General features: G+C 41.3%; 1 protein-coding gene across 5 annotated transcripts in view; it reads right to left on the reverse strand.

Annotated features, from left to right (window-relative positions):
- usp2a (ubiquitin specific peptidase 2a) overlaps nucleotides 1–22,888 on the reverse strand; it is a 54,124-nt gene extending 31,236 nt beyond the window's left edge. For 2 of the 5 annotated variants that reach the window (XM_030744652.1, XM_030744648.1), the window contains exons 1-3: nucleotides 21,055–21,156; nucleotides 20,486–20,603; nucleotides 6,671–7,514 (exon numbers count right to left, since the gene is read on the reverse strand). In XM_030744652.1, coding sequence (XP_030600512.1) covers nucleotides 6,671–7,450 — 780 coding nt within the window. In that variant the 5' untranslated portion in view covers nucleotides 7,451–7,514; nucleotides 20,486–20,603; nucleotides 21,055–21,156. Of the gene's footprint in view, nucleotides 1–6,670; nucleotides 7,515–20,485; nucleotides 20,604–20,935; nucleotides 21,219–22,658 lie in introns of those variants that run through there. The other 3 variants (XM_030744649.1, XM_030744650.1, XM_030744651.1) reach the window with 3 other exon arrangements.
- Between the last annotated feature and the right edge of the window lie 2,101 nt (nucleotides 22,889–24,989).

The raw sequence follows: 24,989 nt of genomic DNA on the forward strand, positions 1-24,989 counted from the left end.
ACTAATACTAATCAAATTTTTAATAGAAAAAAATTTAAAAAGTAAAACAGCTCAAGTTCCTCAGTGGGTGATCTAAAGGGCCTCCATAGGTAACAATTTTAAACAATCAAAGAAATTTCAAAAAATTCATCAAACTTAAACTGGAAATGTTTAAAAACCATAATATCAACAAACAGATCAATACTTGAATAGTTCAAGGTCTTTGGACCCATTTAAAGTTTGAATTTTTTCTCTAGCTCAAAGTATGCTGAACTAGTTAACTGTCAAAAAGGCTTTCAGACTTTCTCCATTCATATGAAATGGCAAAAAAAAAAATTCATAAAAAGTTAAATATTTTAAAAAGTATAAAGGTTACAAAAAAGAAAAGTAATAGCACAATTCTCCAGAAAAAGGTTAACATTTTGATATCAGAGCAGTTTCTGTTAACAGTTTATGATAATGTGTATGCTTAACAGCATAAGCATTCACGTTAATAAAATGGGACAAAATCTGTCTCTGAGCAATGTCGTCAAGGAGAAGTCAGAGTACAGTAAGCTGTTCTATTCCTAAGCTGAATTATGCACTTTAGGCTGACAATCTCTTCACTCAAGTGTTTAAATTTAACCTAAGAAAAAAAAATCAAACATTTATTGCTGTTAATGGGCCTTTATTTATTCTATATTCCTGCATTGCAAATAATACATTTGAACTTACTGGCACTGATGCTGATGCAGAACTAAAAGGAGAAAGCAGGATATCCTTTGCTACAAAACAGCTACCAAATTACAGTTCTGACCTTTAGGCTTTGTTCAGACTGCCAGGCCAAAACCATCTTTCTGTCATATCCAGATTCATATGGACTCAAAACAGATATTTCTAATAGAATTCATAAACTGTTGATAAAAGATGGACATAGCCATCTACACATCCCTGCTGGTTTTGGACTCCACATTTTAAAGCTCCAACATTAGCCAGAAGTAACCAAGCTAGTTAGGCTTGCTATTTTGGTTAGGAAGCTGCATACATTATTCAATACAGGTGCCACACTCAGACACAAAGATCTGCTAATTAGTGCTAAGTAATAGCATATAATAGCCTATTTATTAGCTATTTAATATTGTGCCCACCTGCCCAGGGAGTCCAGATGCAAATTAGCTAGCAGATAAATCTGATACAAGGCATCTTTTTTCTCATGAGATTGATGTTTGGTTTTTGCATGGTTCCTGAAAACAAAAAAAAAAAAACTACAATTAAACTAAGATAATGCTTAAAGCGCCACAATTAGTTCAGGTGAGAAAGCTCATCTTTATGAGAAATAAGCAAGTTCCCTCTGATGAGAAAGGCTATAAAATACTGTTGAAAACCTGCACTAAGAAAAACATGAAACTTGACGAGTTTATTCTGTCAAACTGTCAAATAAAGTCAACCAGAAACTTTAACTTTATTTTGTCTATAAAGGTAAAGATCTGGTGTAATGCAACCTCAGCATCAGATGGTGGCTGTGGAGGGAAAGCTGAGCGCAGTCGTGAGATAACAATCCTAGGCTCTTGGCCAGACTCATTAGAGAAACTCAGGGTTTCACTGAGAAACTCTGAGTTCAGAGAAGCGTAGTTTGGGAGAAAGATGACCAAGTCTATCAGGCACAAATGACCAGACAGTAAATGCTGACATTTGCAGAGCCTGTAACCCTTTAGCAGTCGCACAGAACATGTTAGCTACTGCACAACCAGCTGCCACCGTGACCCTGACCTGCAGTAATAAAACAGATGGATGCATATACATGTTTAAGTGTGTTAATTTTAAACACTAACAGATCACATTGGATTTGAGGATCCCAGTACTCAGAATCCCATTGCATGTGCTGTTTACTGTACTGGGACAGTGAACAGCAGCTCTGGAGTCCTGTTATATTGACTGTCCTGACAGATGTGGCACACACCAACCCACAGACCCACAATAGCAGCTTATAAACCTGAGCTGCTTTAAGTGCTGGCCCTTCTGCGCCAAAGAACAAAGAAAAGCTCCATCTTGTACCAGACTGTTTTTTTTTTTTTTTTTAACTCAAAGCATAATCTGTCGGACCAAGGTGTCAAACTGAGAGTCAGACAGTCTAAAAATACTGTTGACCCAACAAAAAGTCTAGACACAAAGTACGAACAGATCTACTGTGGGTAATATGGCTTTAACAAACTTTAAAAATAATAAATATACTGATAGGTTCTTTAGAAGTGAGGCGATCAGAGAGGATGTAAATAAAACACTAGTTTCCTCAAAGACTGAAAATAGTTTGAATCTGTGCTGTTGATAACAGAACCACAACGCGCACAACTCTGGCAACAAAACATGTCAACATTTAGATGACAGCTGTACTGCTCTCTGCCAAACAGGCCTGACTAATCTAGGAGTTTGCTTAAAACCTGTTGAACCTATTTACCTACAAGCTGCACCTAGCTCTGAAAGATCTGATAAATTCAGAAGGAACACAAAAGAAACAGATGATGAAGTTATTTTGTTTTTTTTCCTGTAAGCATCCTTGTGAAATCTGATCCGATTCAACCTGATTTGAATAATATGAGAAAACAACAGAAAAACAAGGGTGATGACAGTCATGTTAACCAGCTTGCCTTACTCATGAACATGACACAAGATGTGCAGGACCATGAGGCACCAGCAGCTGCTATTTTTGTGTTGCAGGCTTCTGAGAAACTATCAGGACTGGGTTTACCTCGCTCTGCCAACCCTATTTCTATAGACCCGTCAACACTGGGTCCATTTGAGCCTGCACATCTACATCGCAACATAAGAGTACTGGTGTTGTTCCTTCTGTAGGACCGGCATCATTGTTGTCACTGGACACTGGAAACCTGGAAAAACCTGAACAAAAACCCCCAAAAATGATGTGGTCACATTCTGCATACTGAGGCTGAGAACAGGTGATAGGAAAAAGTGGAGGGAAAAGTACTTTACAGTAGTTCAGTATTTAAAGTGCTGGATGAATGTGTGTGTGCTAGAAGTGCTTTGGCCCGTACTGGAAAAGATCCACTATTGTAATAAAGGTTAACCTATTCAAGCCATCACAAATGCTGGCTGTGTAAGATAACAGACTTATGAATTTTTATTAAGACACAGGACAATCTGATGGATTATAATTTATATTCCATTAAATTAATATTTAGAGGGGCATAAGAACACTTTAGTTGTTATTCTTTCAGCTGCAGTCCTGGTGGTCTTTAAAGGTCTGAGAGTAAAGATTAAACATAAAAAACTGAATTCAAACGTAGACTTATTCTATGTGCGATATTGGTCGACATGTGGCCTGTTTTAGGATCAGATATTAATGCTTATAGAACATACATTTACATACATTCACATACAATTGTTGGGACTAAGAATCTATGTTTCTCACTGAAGCTCATCGAGGAACGATGAGGACTTTAAATGCTATTAAAAACATTCAGACCTTCTTAGTATCTGTCCACTGAGGTCTGAGGGATCTTCCAGGAATGAACTGGTACTTACATAGTTCCTTTCTACTCATGTGAGCACTCAAAACACTTTCTATTACAAGGCTCATTCACCCAGTCACACACACACACACACACACACACACACACACACACACACACACACACACACACACACACACACACACACACACACACACACACACACACGCACACTCTCCAATGGATGTATCAGGGCAACTTGGGGTTCAGTATTTTGCCCAAGGATACTTCATACTTGCATGCAGACTGGAGGAATCAGGGATCAATCCACACAACCCACTCTACCGCCTGAGCCACAGCTGCTTCAGTGATAACACTATTTTTCAGAGAACTGATTGGTCAGTGATTTCATGCCTGCTACCTACAAAACTATGACCAATTTTTTTTCAGTAAGACTTTAATGTAACATCTGAGTCCATACACTCATGAGGAAAATGTTTCCTGAGATCACAGATCAAGTGACAGTAGGCTCATTTTCCCCATGTAGTTCTTTACAACTACATTTCTTTTTGAGGAGTCGCCCTCTGGTGGCCACTGGACAGAATCAAGTTTAAGGCACTTCCAACATTAGCTTCACTTTCCAAATCTGGAAACTACGTCTGTCTTCTATATATAATCTATTGGTCTGATCAGTACATTCACTATTTTGCCAATAAAAAGGAACATTACACGGTTTCATAAAGTAACGTCAGTATAAGTCAGCGGGGCTGCTTTCTGCAGACTCTGCTGTCAGTACAGACCTCAAGCCCTCAGGGAAGCTGGTGATTAAATGTGCCTGCAGTTCATTAACAGCATGCACAGCCCAGCTGGTGACCTCCAGTTAAAGCTCAGCACTTCTCAGACCTTGTGTGTTGAAAAGGTGTTGATTACTTAATGAGAATCAAAGTCCAAGCTTAGGCTTGCTAGTCAAGGGTCACTTATACTTTGCTGTCTAACACTCATTAGTAAATCCCTTTTTTTAAAAAGTTCCTGATCTAAATGATACTGGGAGGTGGACATTAGCACATGCTACAGGGTTACGTGGAGTATCAAACACTTATGAGCCACAAGCTCAAATGAACATTTTTAGCAAAGAACAAGGAATTCTTTATAGCCAGTAATTCATGTTTGCTTTAATACAGCCTGACTTTAGTTTCTCTACAGTTAACCAGCAGTCACATGATGACAAAGTGATCTTTATCTTCGACTCAGGATTTTGAAATGTGTAGGTCACCTTAGGTCAGGTTTGTGAAAAAAGACTTATATGAGCTATGCTTTACCTCCTGATGTCAGTAGGAATAAGTTAGTTAACACTGTTAAAACTGCCTAGTCCAGAGTATAGTTATACTGTATCAGAGTGGTTTTCATTGTTGTTGTATGGCTGTTTGCTTTAAAAAGCCTGTGCACCCACAGCCCACGCTGGTTGTTTGAAGTAATTTGGCAAATAAGACCTCTCCTCAAGGCTGTGTGGGTGTACAGATATTGTGATTAGTGTCTAAGGACCTCATATAATTCCCAGCACCACACCAACACCTATCAACCCATGCTAATCGGGAAGAACAAGTGAAAACACCTGTGTGGATGTGCAGGGCCTTTGTGACATATGAAACTTTGAATATATTAAATTATTGTTAAAATAAAAAGTTATCTGTAATACTAAAAAATCTTAATCATGCCCAGTGAGCCCTAAGTCATGTGTTTCACTGCTCAGAACCAAAACAGTAACATACACGGGCCTTACACCGAACTATCTAGACATTACAGGGTTTTTGTTTTTCCTGGTTTAAAGTGGGCTTTTGGGGGATTTGTGTGGGGCGTGAAAAGATTTCATCCGGCGAAGTGTTACGTGATGGAAAAAGTTTGTGAACCACCTGTTTAGCTTGTGGTTCAAAAAAATAATGAAATGAAAAAATGAAAAATGAAAAAATAATACAAGAAAAAAACATAAAATAATTGACTTACAAGTGCACATGCTGACTGTAGCAGTTGGCTAAAGCAAATATTTGACAAAACAGTGATGAATAAAAAAAAGGATTTTCTTTTTCATCTCCTGTTGATTTATTTATTAAAAAAAAAAAAAATTATTGTTATAGTTGTATTTTATTATATTCTCAAATATTATTGTGCCCATCTTGTATATACACATGGACTCCACTAAAGCCCATTACCTTTCTTTGGTTTACTATTTGAGTGGCTTACACCACAACTTTGCATATAAATGCCTTAAGACAGTGCAACTCATTCCAAAACAGTGTAGATGAATAAATAGCAACACAAGCCAGACCAAAATATGCAAATATAGGGTGAAATGCCCCTTTAAGAGATTGAGTCTTCTGTTTCTACGACGCTCATATGATCCTCCCAAAGTGCTGATCTGAGAGTGCATGGGAATCACTTTGTCAGTCAGCTTAATTAAACAGCTTTACTATAATGAACATAAGGAGCAAAAGAACCCAGTGAATACAGTATGCCATACGCTGTAGTGTCCAGAGCATATCTGATACTATGAAGCTAAAATTCAAAGACAGACTGATTCATGGTTGTAGCTATTTGAAAGCCACTTTCAAACAGACTTAACACAGATTCTCTCTAATTCCCACTCTTCCTCCTTCCATCTGTACGAGCAGTTATTGAGACTAATCCGAAGGAGAAGTGGGTCAGTTGTGCTTTCTAACCTGTACAGAGGAAACTCGAGTCATTAATGCTGAACTTTGAGAAGAGGTGAGTGGCCTGCTGACCTATCTTATCATAGCTAAGCTGCTCCTTGAGAGATTGCTGGATTAGAAAGAGCTGCCGCATAACCAATAAACTACAGTATAATAACACACTCTGGTTTGCAATAAATGTTTGACTGTTTCTTATTATGCGAGAGCGAATAAGAAGTACTGTAACTCTGCTTTAGAGAAGATTTTAAACAGTCAACTAAAAGCCACAGAACACAGTGTAAGGTGTGGAATGACACTATAAACCCATGCTGCAAGTGCACTGAAATTAATCTGAGCAATAGTGCCCCCACCTGGTAAAAAAAACTACTAGCACCAAAGCAGTGTGGGGCTTTACCATGTGTAGACTAATAAAGTGAAACCTCTGTAGTGATGACTGCAGTGTTGGTTGCACTTAGCTTTCCTCAGCTACTGCTTATTGATCCTCTCTGGAGGAAAGCTTCTCCAGGAAAGGCATAATAGGAACAGAGGACGTTTCCTTACCATGGAGTCCCTTTTTGGGGAGTCAGAGAGCCCATTACTGCTTGGCTCCCATGCTGAAGAGCTGAATGTTCTGCTGCTGCTGCTGCTGCTGAAGGCCTCCTGGGTGGAGCTCCGTGAGAGGGCCTCCTGAGTAGAGCTTCGTAACAGGCCTGAGTAACCTGGTCGGGAGCTACTGCCATAAGAGTCAGCCACGTCACTGGTCCGACTGCGGTAGCTCCGCAGGGCACTGGTGGATGAAGAAGGGGTTGAAGAGGAAGAGGCATCATTGAGGCTCAGAGAGGCCAGGTCCCTGCTCAAGTCACTCTGGGATACAGATTTCCGTCGGTTGAGTGAGATGCTGGAGGCCACCGGTGAAGAGGAGAGGTAGCTGGACTGGGCTGGGGATGAAGTGTAGGAACTGTAGCCGGTGTAGGCTGACCCCCCACTTAGCCCTGACCCTCCATAGCTCTTGACGGGAGTTCTGCTGAGGCTCTCGCTCCGGCGGCTGCTGCTGCTTCCGAGGATGTCGGTGCGTGGGATGGTTCGACCCCGGTCGCGGTCGGGGTCTGAGGAGGTGCTGTAGTTGCGGCTGCGGACGGCGGAGCTGCTCAGATAGCTGGAGGACAAGTAACCTGAGGAGGAGGTGGAGGAGGAAGAAGGGGTGGGGGACTTGTAGGAGGACAGCCTGTCCCGCTCGCTGTAGGTGCTAAGGCCTGGGGTCAGGGAGGAGCTGTAGGAGCTGTAGTGGCTGGTGTAGGAGGGGCCAGCGTAGCGCTTTGCGGTGGAGGAGACGCGGGACATGCTGCTGCTGCTGCTGCTGGTTTTTCAGCCACAGAGAGGGAGAGCCTCTGGAAGACTGCATCGACTGCACACACAGCAAAGAGACAAGAGCTCTGTATTAGTTCATCAGCAACAATCAAATCAATACTACAGCAACAACGTAGGCAGCAGTTAGGCCATCATTTATCCTCGCGCCATTGAACGTTAATTGGGTTTTAAAGAGACAAAATGATTCAAGGATGTGCATCACTGAGTTTAAATGGCAAAATATGAAAACAAACACTGATTCATTCACTCATTCTGACTCATTGTCCTGCCATTTAGAGGATTACATCAGCATTTTGTCAGGTCTTAACTCATTTACTGTAAATCCCATTTCCTTTGCATTGCTGTGGTCCATTTCCTAAGCATGCCTTAGTGGATTCAGTGTTTTTTTCCACACTTACTGACCACTCACTACACTAAGTCATCAGGACCTACTCAGAGTGAACATTTTTCATTTAACTATCAGCAAAGTTCATGCTGTTTCTGAGTGCTACATAATGCAACAGTAAAATGCAGACTGATGTGACATAACTCAACTCTGTTAGCCCTCAAAAATAATGGAACAATTTTTAACTTCAAAGTGACTGCGTGCACATTTTTTGACCATTTCTGAGATACTCCTAATGGTATCATAAAAAAGATACTGTAGCAGAGAGTGATTCCACACGTATAGCTGTTCATGTCTTTCATATTTCAAATGGCCACACCTTTTAAACTCCTCAGGGATTGGATTTAATATGTGCTTCCCATTAAGAGTGTGTAGGTTGTTGCTCCAGACAGATAGAAAATTGTTACGTCACAGACAGTGTTCAGTGTGGTTACATTAAACGGAGCTTGTTTGGTTTAATCTTAGTGTTTCCTGTAACACTAAGACTCTGGGGCTATTGGCTCAAATAATACCATTCTACACATTCAATTAGCCAACTGCACAGAGTGTACCCTTTAAGCCGCCTGACCCTATCCACAGTTTCAGCTCCTCTTTGACACGATCCGACTTAGTCAAAGTCGAATCTTTTGTCACTGACGCCTGCTTTGGTCTGCTCTGGGTGTTGCTCTTAATGTATGCATACAGAACAGCAGAAAAAACTTCTTCAGGTAATAATGATGGTTATGACTTAAATGTGATTTAGATGCCAAAATTTGTGAGCATATTTGCACTGAATGCCTTATATTAGTGTGTCTCTGTGTTTTTGTACCACTTTAAAACAACACACTCAACAGGACCTATTATGTTCATATCCAGCTCCATACTTTTATTATAAAAATAATCCTCAGTACTAAATGCCCACCATTCTAACATTAAGCAGAAAGGCATGAGAATTACCAAATGAACCATACTGCAAGCCTGCAACACAGATCCTATATCGCATTTGATATTTAGGATATCAAATGCTAAATCCTTCTCAACAACATGGAACCCTCCTCATAAGCCAACACTAAAAAAAATCAAGGAGAATTGACAAAATATAGAACATAATCTCTCCCCAGCAGTGCCCCTCCTTCCTGCCCCAATCTCTCTCTCTCTCTCTCTCTCTCGCTGTCTCCCACGGCTATAATAGGAGAGTCCAGCTGGGTGCTGGAGGTAAAGCCAGGCAGGCAGGACAGTGTGTTCCTGTGGCTGAGGCAGAGAGAGGCTCTTGTTCACATGCACAGCAGTGTGTGAATAAATAAAAGTATCTGGTGATGCTGATCCGTGTTGAGTTCAGTGAGGCAGGCTCCTATTTCTTTAATCTGCCTCTCTCTCTCTCTCCCTCTACTCAGTGTAATTTCCTTTCCTTCGAGGTCTCTGTCGCTTTCTCCTTCTGCTGCACTCTCCCTCTCTCTCGCTCTCTTTCTGTGACCACATGTTTATCTATAATTCAGCATATGGATCTGGGGCAGGCAGACAGGCACCGTTTGGAGAGAGACCAACCCACGGCGCTGGCCAAGACACACAAGAGGCAGGCCAGGTGGCTGTGGCCACTCAGTCCAGTACTGCTTAGCCAGCAGGACTAGCAGAAGCAAGAAGCTGGGCTTGCTTGAAGTCAGCCAGCTTTATAGATGCAGGAGGTTTGTTTCAATCATTTGACAGTGGTGGAATGTGGAGGGTTATTTTGGTTTTGGCAGAGTAACACAGATGGCAACAGTAAAGCATGGATACTGTGTCTGATATCAGCCAGTAGCTTTCAGACAGGATAAAACCGGGATCTGGACTTACTGTCTTTCACCAACTTTGTCAGTTACTGGAGCCACATAATTACCAAGTTAGGGCAATATGGTGGGAAGCCTGGCTGGAAATTAAGTGGAGCAAACCCATGGCAAAAGGGCTCAGGAGACAGACAGTCGCAAAAAAAAAAAAAAATGCATCTGTTAATGAGAGAGCAAAGCACTACAAAGTGAGATTAATGGGCTGGTGAGCGAGTTTTCTGTGGTAGAAAAATGGCTCTGTTTTACCCGGCTAAATCACCATAGCAACTATGCTGAACACATAACCTGATTGAGAAGAAGTTACGTTCAGAGTTTCAGTTGAAATAAAATCATCTGGAAATGCCACGTTTTCATTTTTTTTTTAAATTTACAACATGCTTTAAGTAAGTAATACAGGGTCTGTGCTAGGGGAATGTTTTATATGTACAACTTTTTAAGCAGGACTACACTGACACCACTAACAAAGCCCAGCTGTAAACTTACAGCAGCACAAACTGGAATTCACATGTATTCAGCTTTTTCTACTCTAATGTGCTGCTAAGTCTCTTTAACGCTGCGGGCACTGCAGCATTATTCTCTTGTCTTATTGCTATTGTGTTGCATCTTGCTGTACCATTTTATCACGATCTGATAACGTCTCTGACTAGAGTCCAATCATTCTGCATAAAATGATAGGGCTCATTTTATGCAGAAGGAAAGTCATGTGATGCGTGAAATGCCCCTTTTCATGTGAGTGTGCACGGAGCCTGAAGCACAAAGCGCTGCCTAACAGAGAACGCTGTTAACCACCATCATGATACCCGTTATCTCCAAATGGGGTTTTAAGGTTTTGTCAAGCCAACTAACACAAGGAAATCCTGGTTGTGTTGAACTTCCTTCATCATACGCCCCTGTGATCACCACTGATATTGAGTTACACTTAACTGAATGAAAAGATTTAAATTGCTGCCCCCACTAACATCTGCATCTGACTGTCAAATTTATTCTTTCTCCCCCTTTTAGTTTACTTCCTGTTTTATTTTGAAGGATTAGTTCCTCCTGTGGTTCCTCCTTTGTTGTTTTCCTGTCCTTGTTATTATCTTGACCGTGTTCACCTGTTCACCTGTTTGCATCTGTCAGGCAGATGCTGTTTCTCCCGTTCCTGAGTGCCTCCTGGTTTCTCTTCCTGACGGCTCTGTGTGTTTGAGTAATTGTTTGGAGTTGTGTTAGTTATAAGGTTTTCCTGCCACACTAGGCAGTGCTTTTTCTTTATCTAAAAGCTCCAGGTTAAAATTTCTTATATGTGTCCAAAACCCCTGACAGTATATGTTGTGTCTGCATATTAACATGACTCCAGAGGCCTGTGCTATGAAGCAGGGTTTGGGCTTATCCTGGTAACTTCAGGGTTAACCCCGTGTCTTCTGTACTACGAAGTTTGCTTCTTGCTGGAGTACATCACTATGGCAATTTATGCTGTAGACCTAGCCACCTCTGAAGCAGGTCATGTTCCAGATCAGGTATCACCAGGTATGAAATCACTACCTACTACCCAGTCAGTTCTCCAGAAAATAGCGTCAGCATTCCTGGAAGATCCCTCAGACCTCTGTGCACAGATAGGAGGAGGGCCCAAAGTTTTCAACAGCATCTAAAGTCTTTGTGTTTCCCTGATGAGCATCAGTAAGAAATATAGACTCTTAGATGCAGCTCTATTCCTCGACTTTTTCTTGCTGGTTGCAACATAATCCTGAAACAGGGCACCTATTTGTACTTGTGGAATTTATATCAAATTCACACACATAGACTAAGCCTACGCTTGAATTCTATTTTTATATTTATTCTTTACTTGCTTTCAGACCATTAAACACCACCAAGGCTGCAGCTGAGAGAACAAAAACTGAGACTGTCTTTTAAACGATGATTTAGTGAGATACTTGATATAACCCACCAGATTCTCCCGTGTGTTAATGACAGAGCTGTGATATTCTGTTAGCTTACACAGTCAGCATTTTTGCCAGCTTTCCTTCCTGCCCTCAAGTAGACTAAATTTTATTAATATAGAGAACTCTTCCAGTCTTACAGCCTAAAATGTTTAAAATGTGGCATTATTAAACTTCTATACATTGCTTTTCCTCTCACACACACTCATACCTCTGCTTTGTCTGCAGCAGCTGTGTGGCCTTCAGCCTGTATTATATGTTTAACCTCTTCATTTTCCCCGTAGCACAGATTAATCTTCCTCTGTAAAATTAGCCAGTTCTCCATGTTTGTGATTGGTCAGATGCTGCCAGTGCCGCCCCATTCATGTGAACGCACAGGGGTAACCCTGGGTTAACCAGCTTCGTGTGATTGCTTAGCACTATTGCTGATGTTAGGGTAAGCGAATCCAGATAATGGAACGATACCCTCGGTATGTTGAACACACTTTGTAGTACAGGGCTCAAAACGTGACTGTTTTCTAAAAGACTGCTTGAGTCCAGGTCTTTGACTCAGTCCACTCTACAGACTGCACTAAAGAAGAGAGGACAGAGTTGGCAAGTCAGTCTGATAGCATGGACGCTGAATAAAAATGAACAGATCCATTCTAATTGTCAAAGTAATTTTCCAACCTGAATTATTACTTTTTTTCAGATGTTACAACATACCAAACGCTTTGGGTTCGAAGTATCAGACAATTCATTTGAAGGAGCAGCGCGTCTCTCCTGCTGCTTGTGTTCTCATACTGTATTTTGATACGGATGGATTCCCAATGTTCCCATTTACATATTTTTCTGGTTCTGCTGTCAGACAGTAGAATGAGTTTGAGACTGTGAGTGAAACACAGCTCATTAAGACTACAGGCTGACAAGGAGACACTTCCAAGCAGCTGCTCTCCACCGCTAAAAATGCTGATTTTAAAGTCAGATAAAATCACTCTCCATATAAACACAGAACAGTGGATGTTTGGTGATTTTGGTTATATTTACATTTCCTAACAGAGTGTGTAGCATGTGTGACTGTTAGTGGACCCTTGTCACGAGGGGATGGATCACTGAAAAGTATATTTGGGTCACCAAATATGGCTGGTATTTTTTATGACAGATTAACTGGTCGTTAAAGTAATTATTAGCTATAACACTAGTGTTTTCTGACTGCTTTTTAAATTAAAATTGTGCTTTTTTTATGTATTATAACCTTATCAATAACATGTTATGTGATTATGGTTTAAAATAGTTCAGTCAGTCCTTTCCAGTCGTTTTATTAATAAGCATTATGACTCTATTATGTTCTCAACTTTATTGTATATAAAAAAGTATACATTTTTCAAAGCTGACTTTGAAGGCAGAATCCATTTTTCACTAAAATAAAATCAGCTAAATCTGGTATGCCCAAAACATCTTTATCAGCACAGTAGCTCAGACATCACTATGGGTAAACAGAAGGGTCAAAAATGTGAGGAAAACTGAAGTGAAAGCATGAAAATTGTAAAAGTTAAATAAAGTCAAACACAGCTCTGGGACTATAAAAGTTATTAAAACAAATCCATGTAAACATAAGATGTGTAAGCAACGGTTAGATCTAAAAATTGAACTTGATTAAGTTGACCCATCTGTGGAGGAAACACAATGTTGACTCAGTGAGGAGTGAAATTTTTGCTCACATTTTGTCTCAACTTGCTACCATAGATACCCACACACAACAAAGCAGTTGGGAGTAAGGGTTAAGAAACTAAAACGCATCAGAAAAAAAGTAAAAGACCACCCTGACAGTGTGTGAAGAGCTGTACCGACATTTCTGCCTGTGCCGCATGCAGAGAGTGGTCACAGTCGCCGGGCCTAACAACTTTTCTAACTTTGTCACAAGGAAACCAGTGACACACAACAAAGACAGCTCTGATCATCAGCACCATATTGCTAAAGCTGCTACAGTTCTTGCATCATGCTACTGTTTGCATTGATGGAGTGGCTCTGAGGTCTAGTGGTTAACACACTTGCTTTACATGTAAAAGAGCTGCAGTTCAATTCTGGGAGGAGACACAAATGGAAAGACTGTGAGGAAGGACCTCTGGCATTAAATATGTGCCAAATCCATCTACTGCGATGATCCCTTGGGAGCAACTGAAAGTACCCAGTAGTGTTCTTATTGGTGTGTGAATGCAAACAGTAAAAAACTTAAAGGAATGTAGTTTTCATGGAAGCTCCCCTGTGGGCAGTTATCCTGATGGATTCCCCAGAGTTCTTAAAGTGGCTTAAGAGAAATATTTCAAATGGATATCTGTGATTTTCTTAGTTTTGTTTGAGGCTCTAAACTTTCAAATAAGGACCCATAGGACCCTGAACTGAACCTCACCCTACCGGCCGAATGGATGCACCTCTCTGTCATCCCACAGCTGTGTCACAGCCAGAGACAAAGGGCAGCTGAGTGAAACAAGCTCGGGCTAGCCTTGTGGGCGAGCCACTAAGAGTGAAGTGCAAACAACGAGTCGCACCCGTGGGAGTAACACCACACAACGTGGACACTGTGGATTGATAAGAAAACTACGCATCCCACTTCTGAAGAGATGTCTCCACGGAAACAACAACACATGCACAGTCACGAGCAAGAGCGCACACACAAACGCACTCTGGCTACTTCTGCATTTTCGGCCTCCCCTGAGGCTGTGATAACCAGCAGTTACCATAGCTACTGGGCAACAAGCTGCATTTGTTTGCTTGCTACCAACGCATAAAGGACTTAAAAGTAACAGCGGGGCATATTCCATGGCCAATTTACACTAAGTATCAGAGCTGGAGACCGGTGGCTTAATGCTCTGCATTCTTTTTCTCCCTTTAGAGCCACCAAGGAAGTGAAAAACCTCTGCTTAACAAGCCTCTGCGCAACTGGAAAGTCAGAACATGGTAAGATAGACTCTAATACGAGAGGCCAGAGGAAAACAAGATTGTACTACCATGAAAGACTTGGCTGCTCTGGCAAGCTACTCCTAAATCTGTATTAAGAAAGCTGTCAACAAGTGGCACAAGTGACTGCATGAGTGCAGTGCAAGAAAAGATTTTAGCAGCTGACTGCTGGCATCCTGCTGGCAAAGAGCTGAAGGAGATGAGGTTTCACTTACGGGGCAGGTTTCAGAAAACCAAGCTCAAACTGTTTACAGAAGCTTGTGTTCACTAAGAAATACTGAAAGATGCAAAAAAACAACTAACAGTGAAAGACAAAATCATGCTTCTCACTCCAGAAACAGCCTTTCCAGCAGAGCACCTGTGAATTCTCAGTAAAACATGAGGTTAAATCAGGACCGCTACAGTCAAAAGAAGACTGATCTGTTTTTTCTGCAGTGGTGTGTATTTAGTGTTATGGCTCTGTTCTGGGATCTCCCTGTTTTTCATTGTGCATACTGTACATGGAATGCAAAAGGTAGGAAGAGCAACGACAGAACCAGCTCAGACCAGAGCAGACATCAGTGAGAAGAGACGTGACACTGATTGATTCAAACACAGCATCAAAGTAGGAGCTGGGCTGGGTCTGGCTTGTACCTGGACTGACCAGAGATGAACAACAATCAACTCTGCACTTCTTCTCAGCTGAAGAACACTGTAAACAGAACACTGTAGCACCTTTCAGTCCATTTGTTTTGAATGTGATAGAAACTCATGGAAGAAGCCACTACATGCATCAGTAAACATTACTGTATTTACTGTATACATGTTAAACTTTATGCATCTACAGAAAATAGCAAAAAATGGGCCCACATGAGTCTATCTGTGCTACACAAAGTATCCTTTTCTCACAGTAGGTACTGACCTAAGCCTTTTAATTGATCTCTGCCCCTCCTGTTAGAGATCTGCACAAAGCTGAGACCAAAAGAAGCCCCCATCATCACCCTTGTCTAATCCAAGGTTCACCCAAACTGGGCCTGTACTCTCAAGCTAAGTATTAGACTTAAAATATCCAGGTGAAAAGCACGGGGCAGATACGCATGGCCTTTATTTCAAATATTCTCAAACTATAGAAGAATGAATGCCATCCATAAACCAGGCACACTGCAGTGTGCATCATCGTCTTGGGTCTTGTCATTGATTGTTGAGTCTTGGCCAAAACACTGTACCAATTGTGTGTTTCCTGAGGTCACAGTGACCTTGACCTTTCATCTCTAACCACCACAATTCATCTTTGAGTTCAAGTGAATGTTTATGCAATATTAGAAGAAATTCCCTCAAGAGATATTCAAGAGATATTGCATTAATGAGAATGAAAGGATGGACAGACAATCTGAAAACATAAAGCATCTGAAAATGGCTGTCGCCATCAGGAAAGAGCAAGAAAAAAAAAAGAAGAAGAGAGAAATTAATTAGTGAGTATGATTTTCTGCCATACCTACTCTTCTCCCAGGTTGTGCCCCTGGACTATTGGAGCGCAGGAGCAATCTCAAGTGCGTTCTGAGTGTTTGTGATGATGCAGGATGCCGCAGGCACCGCGCCCCGGAATGGTACTGCATGAATGTAACATCAGCATAGACACTCTGCTGATTTGGAGTGGGAGTGTGTGCGTCTGTGTGTGAGAGGAGAAGTACTGTACTGTAGTAAATGGTTGGCTTGATCTCGGCTGAGTCAGTGCATTTCTGAGGAGAAACCTGTGATCCTATGTAAAAATCACTGCTGGATCAGGTACAACAATTTCCATGAACACAGAAGACATTTTGTCAATTAAGACCCAACTAGTAGAGAAACACTGCACTTCCCCACATCATAGATCACGGATTGTGATCATTACTCATGCCCAACTAATCAGTGGGCTGACAAGGGCTGCCACATTTGCAGGACACCAAACCAGATTATAACATGTAATTCTGACCACCACCATTCCCACACCTCCCACTTCCACATGCTATTATTGACATTCAGATAGTCAGAATGGCATCCATGTCTTCAGCCCGACATCTTGGTCGCTGTTTCATTTGCATCAGGGAGGGGATTCGTTTTGTTTATCCCAAACCAATCAAATCTAAACATTTTTTACACATACTTTTCATTTTTTTGAAGCTATTATTCAAAGATGTACCTAGCTAATGTACGTAGGAAGGACATGTACCTATTATTAGTTCCATCAATAAAGCCATGTCAAGGTCAAGACAACAACAAGCCTACCTGCAACCACTGGAGGCAAACAGTAAAATGTGTCGTTATCTAAACAAAGTAACTAAAAAAATCCAATAAAGGTTCTTATAAAATCACATTTACAAACTCTTGCCAATAATGGACGAAGGATTATCTCCAAAAAAGATTTTGTCCATTCCTGGCATAAATGTTCATCCTGTGGAAACATAAAGCATAAACCAACCAGCTGTAGCAGCGCAAATGAACACGTGGCAGCAGAAAACGTTCACATAACAATTTGTTTCTCAAAGGGAATGATGTTAGGAATCAACATGGGGACTATGAGATGTCTGAGCTGTGCTGGGTGCCATATATACCCTGAAATGTGAGCAGATAAGACACTGCTGATGTCTGTGAAGGCCACACTGACGCCCCTGCCCTACCTCCCTGTGCCCGTAACAACTAGCTGCCAAGCATATTAAAAAAGGCTTAAGCACTCCTCCATTCTGACAGGCCATAGCTGCACCTTCACCAGCCCTCCCTAACTACTGGTTAGATGCCATTCATCACTATTGTTTTGACCTCAGCCAAATCTAGTGCGTGGCGGCGCAGTAGTGTGTACAAGCAGCATTTAGAGCTCCATACAAAGAAGAAAAGGAAATGAATTAGAGGAATGCACGGTGCTGGCACAAAAATGAAGCACTGCATAAAACCATAAAATTAAAGTAGCAACTAAAAACATCTGGTTCATAAAAATGCTATGAAAGAAGAGATTTAATATCCATGATTTTGCTTGTTCCCAGCCCCTCCAGCTGGGCCTATGGAAGCTCTGTGAGCTCTGAATATAACATCTCAGTCACCTTTCATTGTCCAAGCCTGAACATACTTAATTAAACTCCCTCAAATAGGTCACAACCCCAAATCACTGCATTCAAATGCTGCAACTGACGATTCTGTTTCATAGTTTCTGCTACCCCCCGATAACAATTCGACATAAACGAGTGTCTACAATATGAAAATCTGAAGAGGAGTAGACCAATTAGCATTTATCACTACTACCATCTGTGGGTGACTCACATGTGAGGCCATAAACACACCAGTGACCTCAAAGAGGACTGGATCTGTGGGCTACGATGACTGATGCTCCAGTCTCTGCAGCTGATTGCTATAATTCTTCATTCATTAAGCAAATTATTTGGCCAATAAGACACCACTGTTATCTCCAGCACCTATCATTCTCCAGTAGCCCACTGCCTGAGTGATGCTGAGTGACTCATTCAACAAGCAGAAGTGTAACTAGCAGTTAATGCTCACACAGAGCTCAAAAAGAATGAAACACGTCCTTGGACTACCTGAGATTTTAAAGTATTTTGTCTCATAATTCATACTGTTGATAAACATTTTATGGACAGAGCTAAACAGAAATGGCCCTTCATTGAAGGAAAAACCAGTACACAGTCTTTTGTGCTGTTTCTGCTCCTTTGGGACCTGATGTTTTACTGGAAGACCTCAGAAACTGAGGTGGGACACACAAATACATATATGACTAATAATTCGACCAGACTGATATAACACTATTAAATTATTGAAGCGAACCCCAAAATTAATAGCTGGTGTTCTACAGGGATCAATTCTTGGTCCACTCCTATTATTGTTAGTATTGTTCTCTTTTATGGCAAAACACTATAAAGTACAAACAATTCAAAACTGACATTGTGCACTAAATGAATGGATGTGGCAAGAAGTACTATGACAACAGCCTTTGTCTAAAAGACAATCTTAACCAGTTTTTTTTAAATGCAGTTTAATTTACTCTGGCTTAAAGTACATCTTTGTTTATCAAATGGGCAGACCTGACAGGAAAATGCATAGATTTATTTTAAGTATGGTAACACAGACTCGCTGCCTTAGCAATCATGCTTACAGGAGTAACCCCCACCCATTTATGGATTCACAGTTAAAAATAAGCAGAGCCTTTATGTACCCCCTCAGTTTATCCTCTGTTTTAGTTCCCTTTCTCCTCCTTTCTTCTGATTGGCTCTCCATCATAAGCATAAGGTTAGAACAGCAGGTAGGTGGGGCTTCTGTGCTCACAGACAGAGCTACATAGCAAAGATGATCATATTAGGATATCCTGTCTCAGTAGCGTCATATAGAGTCAGGAGTAGGGAGGACTGTTTGAAACTGAGTGTTTAGAGCAGTCCGAAGCCTGAGATTACTTGTACATACACTGACATTATTAAACACAGATAGATACATTTCCTCCAAATTTAACTTCTCTTTATTGTTTCCCCTGTTGCTTTTCGGATGGATTTTACTCCTGACATAACTGACACTACATGGTCAGGCACCTCTGTACTTAAAGGAAATATCATACACTATATTTTAACAGAGCACGGATTTATGGCTCTTCCAAGGTCCAGAAGGAAAACTAAAGACAGTCGAGTTTAGCACCACAGACTGTATACAAAAGATGGATGTATCCACTGTGACATTAACCGGTGGTTAACGAGGTTAGTTTTTTAAACCTATTTAGTTTCTGACCTGAAAAGTGAGGTGTGTGTCTAACTATGAAACTGAGGAATACTGCACGCTCATAGTGTTGCAACTTGTCAATCACGCTGTAGGCCTACCCTAAAGCATACCCTACATTACTGTCCTTTTAAAATCTAATGTACCATAATTTATAAAATGAACATCATATTATTTCAATAAGATATGCAAGTAGCCATTAACATCACAAAGTCATCAAGACAGGGTTTACGGAGGTGACAGATCAACTGCAAAGTGGGGGCTGTTTCCCATAGGCTTATGTTCAACCAGACCCGAGGAGTCGCCCCCTGCTGGCCATTAGAAAAAAAAATGCAGGTTTAAGGCTCTTGCACATGGGCTTCACTTTTCAGACTCGAAGCTGTCAAAGTCCCTCTAAAAGTAAGTCTTCCCCCTGAACAACTATCTTGAAGCAATTTGAGGCACTTTGAAGAACTATCAAAATGAACTTTAATTTCAATAGCCCCTGAGACATAAAAATTACATGTACTGAATCACCAGTCAAATCACCAGAAAAATGCTTAAAAGGTTTGCTACAAAATACGGTTTTAAAACTTAGTAGTTGTACTTACGTCCTTGCTGTTACCAGATTCTCCCACAGATAACAGCTCGTGATTCTTGAGTTTCACACTCTCTCTAATAATGTCTCTGATACAGTTTATGATCAGCACTAAGCTTTTAAGAGTCACCTGAATAAATAGTTTTTCTATGGCTTTGTCTTGGTTTTATACCTTCCTTCATACTATTACAATCTGAAAAAATTCCAAACCCACTAGATAAAGTGATGCCCTATAGAAATACATGGGCATCTTACCAGGAATGTTATAAAAGCTTCACTGTACAGCACTTTTGTCTAATGCAGTGGAAATGTGTTGAATATTGGCATGCTGTAGTTTCATTTTTCTATGACACTGGCATCAAAACCTTTTAGCTCTCCCATTAGTGTCACAGTGTGCATAACAGCAGTGCTGTAAACTGAGAACACACTGATGCGCGACATCAACCTTCCACTTTAGTCATTTGTGTGAGTCATTGAGTGAGCTGGTAAAACACATCACCTAACTTATTTTTATAACTTTCCTTCACTCTCCTTCAGTAATCTTCTGCTGTGATCCATGTGAACCTCACAATCGGTGACGTAAAACCCCGACTGAGCAGCAGGAATGACGTGTAGCAGTGGGTCTGAGCTGCAGCTGTATGTCTAAAGGCAAATGTGTGACGTAATTACCTGCCGTATTTGTAGCGGTGTGTGTGTCAGTCCCCACAGACTGCGATGGCTCTGGGGCAGCTCATCCTACTGTTGCTACCCCACAGTGTACACACATGCACACACACAGTGATCACTCCTGTGGAAACACATAAACAATGATTAAAATGACAATGACAGCAGAAAGCAGCATCTCATAAAGGTGTTTGCCCCTCACAGCAACCTGTTGCACTTTCACGGGAGCTGTTCAAGCATGATGTGAACGTGCAGGGTACCAGTCAACACATTCTCCAGATTTCATGTCTTACCATTAAAGATTGATGACGCATTCTCCAGGTTATATTATCAAATCCAGAAAAGTTGCTTTTTTATACAATGCCCAGCTACCCTTCACTACCTAACTACATATCACTATTTCCACTATCAAATGAAAAGTGATAGTCTGCTTTATGCCCTGCCAGAAGCTCTTACTCATGCAAGAAAAAATCCAGAAGATTCTGAAAGGTTATCCCCCTGTCCTCCTAGGCAATCTGTGTCCTACAGCTGAGCGAGCAGCACACACTGGATGCACTCAACAGTCAGGCAGGTACCTGAGAGACGAAAAGGACGAAGAGCGGTGGGTTAGGTTGGTTTTTAAGAGGCTCACCCTTGTTGTTCTGAGAGGCCAGGCCAACAGACAGAAAGTAATGGGGTGCTACTTTAGTTTGGGACTCTGTGGCCAACATGAGTGTGAGGGGATAGCATGAGCACAGTGATCCAGAATGCCACAGATCAAGTTACAGAGCCAGTAAATATAGCAGGCGCCTATGACCTCTATGGGTCACTCAACACTAGCTGGAATTCCACTTTGCTCTTAAAGGACTAGCACTGGGGCTTTTTATAAGCCCAGCTGGGGAAGCATCAAGTCCACCCGCTCCAGCAGACTGTCCGCTTTCACAGAAATTAGTTTTCTCTCGTTCATCCACGGCCATGTCTGAGTTCCTCATTAAAAGAAAACTATATATAGCAAACTGCATAGATGCTGTATATAACCCCAGTAAATGCATGACTAAAACATTACCTTTCAGAGGGAGATTTTTGAGATGTATTTTTGATGGTGACTGTCATTTTAATTGCTTTAATTGTGTTTATATGGCACTGACCTGCAGGAAAAAAATCCATGTGTGAGCAGTAAATGACCAAATGAAGCCGAGTGTTTTCTAGTGCTGAGGAACAGTTGACGTATGTGTGTGCAGCACAATGGAAAAAGACAGGCGTAGCTGCGTGGTGGATGGTCTCTGTGAGGGGTATAGCATTACATGACACTGAGACGAGACGGGACGACGCTGGTACCAAAGACACGCTCGCTGCACTGCGGTGTGGCTGTGAACGTGGCTGTGAAGGGGATGCAAATATGATATAAATGTATTTCAAATGCCGCTCGCTGACAATGGGAATGACGTTTTTCCGCGCGTGATTAGATAACCAGTCAGACCCCAGGAGCGCTGCTCGGTAATGGAAGCAGGGGAGGGTTGCGGCGCTGTCCGTGAAGGGGGCGGGCGTGGGGGGGTTGAGAGGCGATAGAAAGACCGAAAACTTGCCGTCCCAAGTCCTCTGAACCCAGAGGAGGTGACGCACAAACTTAATGCAACGCTTATTAACTGCGATCACCCCATTGGTCAGTTAATTAGCTATCTTGCTAGCTAACTATAGTCAACAGTATTGATGTAGTGTAGCCAAGACATCGGCAGTGTTATCGCGCCAAACTGGACTGTGTAAGCATATTAATTTAGCAAACCATGCATATTTCACGTGCAATAACACAATATCTTCAAACCTATTAGGGAACCATGCTTTGGATGGGTATATCCAACAGAATAATCAAGACTTAATTCAATGAACTTTTAGAGTTTGTTTGGGTGTTATTCGCCCTACAGCACAGTTTAGAGCAGTGTGCGTTCCTGTTATAAAACTTGAAATTATACTGAAATAGAAAGGTTTTTCGCCATCACAACTGATGCCGTATATTTTACCGTTACGCTGTTACTTCCAAAATGCACTAAGTTGTTTTCGGTAACGTACATATGTTCATTTCCCTCACAAAGCAAACTTAATATTATCTGAGTTGGACTGGAGTTTGGTTTGTGCTTCTGTCCATATGAAAGAACGACACCTATCAGGGTTATGGTGGTGTCAGGTAACTGCATACACTCACCCCACAGTTGGAGAACATCCCGATCCAAACGGGCAGCGAAACGCCCCCCAAAAGTACCTCTGTAGTCAGTTTTGCTGCTTTTAGAGCATCACCATTAACATTAGACTGAAAACTTGCCGCGCACGGGATTTAATCAAGAGTACGCTGGGATTCAGCCATATCCTCCTTCCAGTGCAGTTGTAGAGTTTCGGCAACCGAGTAACGGTTCTTTTCGCTTTAACGGTGACGTCAGTCAGTCAACGAAGCTATTTTCTGATTGGTTCATACCTCTATTTGAGCGTCACCAGCCGAAGAAACGAACCGCCTCCCACACCGTCGCCATGGCAATGAACGTAAACATCAGAGATTTCTTTCATTAAAAAAATGCCCCGTTCAAGGGCGTCCAGGAGAGTTGGCAACTTTTTTCCCCATGATTTAAATCTCATCTTAGCTTTTTAGCCGTCAGCATGAGTCTCACCAGGAATGCTATTCCGATAAACTTTCCAGTTGGCAATATGATTTAAAAAAATAACTGTGTAGCTATATTTAATTAGGACATTTTGGGAAAAAAGTCAAAGCCTACACAAGAACCTCAATTATCATAACCTTAAGTCTATTGGGATTGTGAAAGCAACTGAAGCTGTCACCCAATCCCATGATAGCTGAGATTTGTTATGTAAAAATGCACAAGAACCTGTGGTCATTTCTTACAGTTTCATAATTATTGAACATCGGCATGCTGCAATATTAATTTTAATTTAAGTATGTATATTCCATTCTCATGTAATTTGTATGCACCAACTTGGACCATTTTTTGCTGCGGTTTATGACAGAAATGTCTTTATACATAAACACACCAGTTATTTTGTTAGGTACAAGGGTTCAACTGCTAGTTTACACAAATACTTCATCAGCTAATGACATGGCAGCAACTCAATGCATTTAGTCATGTAGATATGGTCAGTAAAATCTGCTGAAGTTCAAACCAACCATAAGAATGGGAAAGAAATGTCATTTAAGTAACTGTGAATGTGACACCATTGCTGGTGCCAGGCGGGCTGATCTGAGTATTTCAGAAACTGCTGATCTACTGAGATCATCTCTGAATAAGAGAAAATATCCAGTGAGCAGCAGTTCTCTGGGCATAAAGGCCTTTCTTGATGTGAGAGATCAGAGGAGAATGGGCTGCTTTGAGCTACTAGAAAGGCAACAGTAACTCAAATAATCACTTGTTACAACCAAGTTATGCAGAAGAGCATCTCTGAAAGCATAACACATTGAAACTTGAAGCAGGTGGGTCGGCAGCAGCAGAAGACCGCACTGGGTGCAACTCCTGTTGGATAAGAACAGGAAACTGACTGCAGCATTTGTATGACAGGGTCAGAATTTGGTGTAAACAACATGAATACATGGATCCATCCTGCCTTGTACCAAGAGTTCAAGTTGCTGCTGGTGGTATAATGGTGTCTGTGGGAGTGTATTTTCTCGGCACACTCTTAGTATCAACTGAGCATTGTTTAAACCCCACAGCCTACCCGAATATAGTTGCTGACCATGTCCATCCCTTTATGATCACAGTGTACCCATCTTCTGATGGCTGCTTCCAGCAGGATAACATGCAACAGCAGAAAGTTCAGATAATCTCAAACTGGTTTCTTGAACATGACATTGAGCTCACTCCACTCAAATGATCTCCACAGTCAGCAGATCTCAATCCAATAGAGCACCTTTGCCATGTGGTGGACACGGGAGATGCACATCATGGATATGCAGCCGACAAACGCAGCAGCTGTGTGACGCTGTCATGTCACTATGGACAAAAAAAACTCTGATGACTGTTTCCAGCACCTTGTTGAATCCATGCCACGAAGAATAAAGGCAGCTCTGAAGGCTAAATCAGTAATCAGTACTAGCAGTGTGTCCAATGAGTATAAAGAAAAACACAAATGGCACCAAATAACTATTCAACATATACTGAATTGTTTTTTTATTTAATATAATCCCTCCTGAGTCAAGACATATATACATCATATATTCTGCTGTCCTTTCTGGTGCTTGCCTAATGCCAGTCTAGATGTGAGAGTCAGAGTGTAATCAGGCTGCTTTTAAGTCTTTTGTTTGGGTAAAGAACCTGTTTAAATGTGCATGGATCATCTGTGCATGCCATTGATATATTAATTTATTTTAATTGACGAAACTCACATAGATTTAAAAGATTTCTGTCCCTGTTCAAAACTTTCTGCATGTCCAAAAAAATGAACATGAATCCTTCAAATTGCTGCAGGCCTCTCATTAGATCTGACAGAAAACAAAACTCAGGAACATTTCCTGAAGGGTAATAAACAACCCAGC

This window comes from Archocentrus centrarchus, chromosome 13 (assembly GCF_007364275.1).
Source record: "Archocentrus centrarchus isolate MPI-CPG fArcCen1 chromosome 13, fArcCen1, whole genome shotgun sequence".
Taxonomy (NCBI): Eukaryota; Metazoa; Chordata; class Actinopteri; order Cichliformes; family Cichlidae; genus Archocentrus; species Archocentrus centrarchus.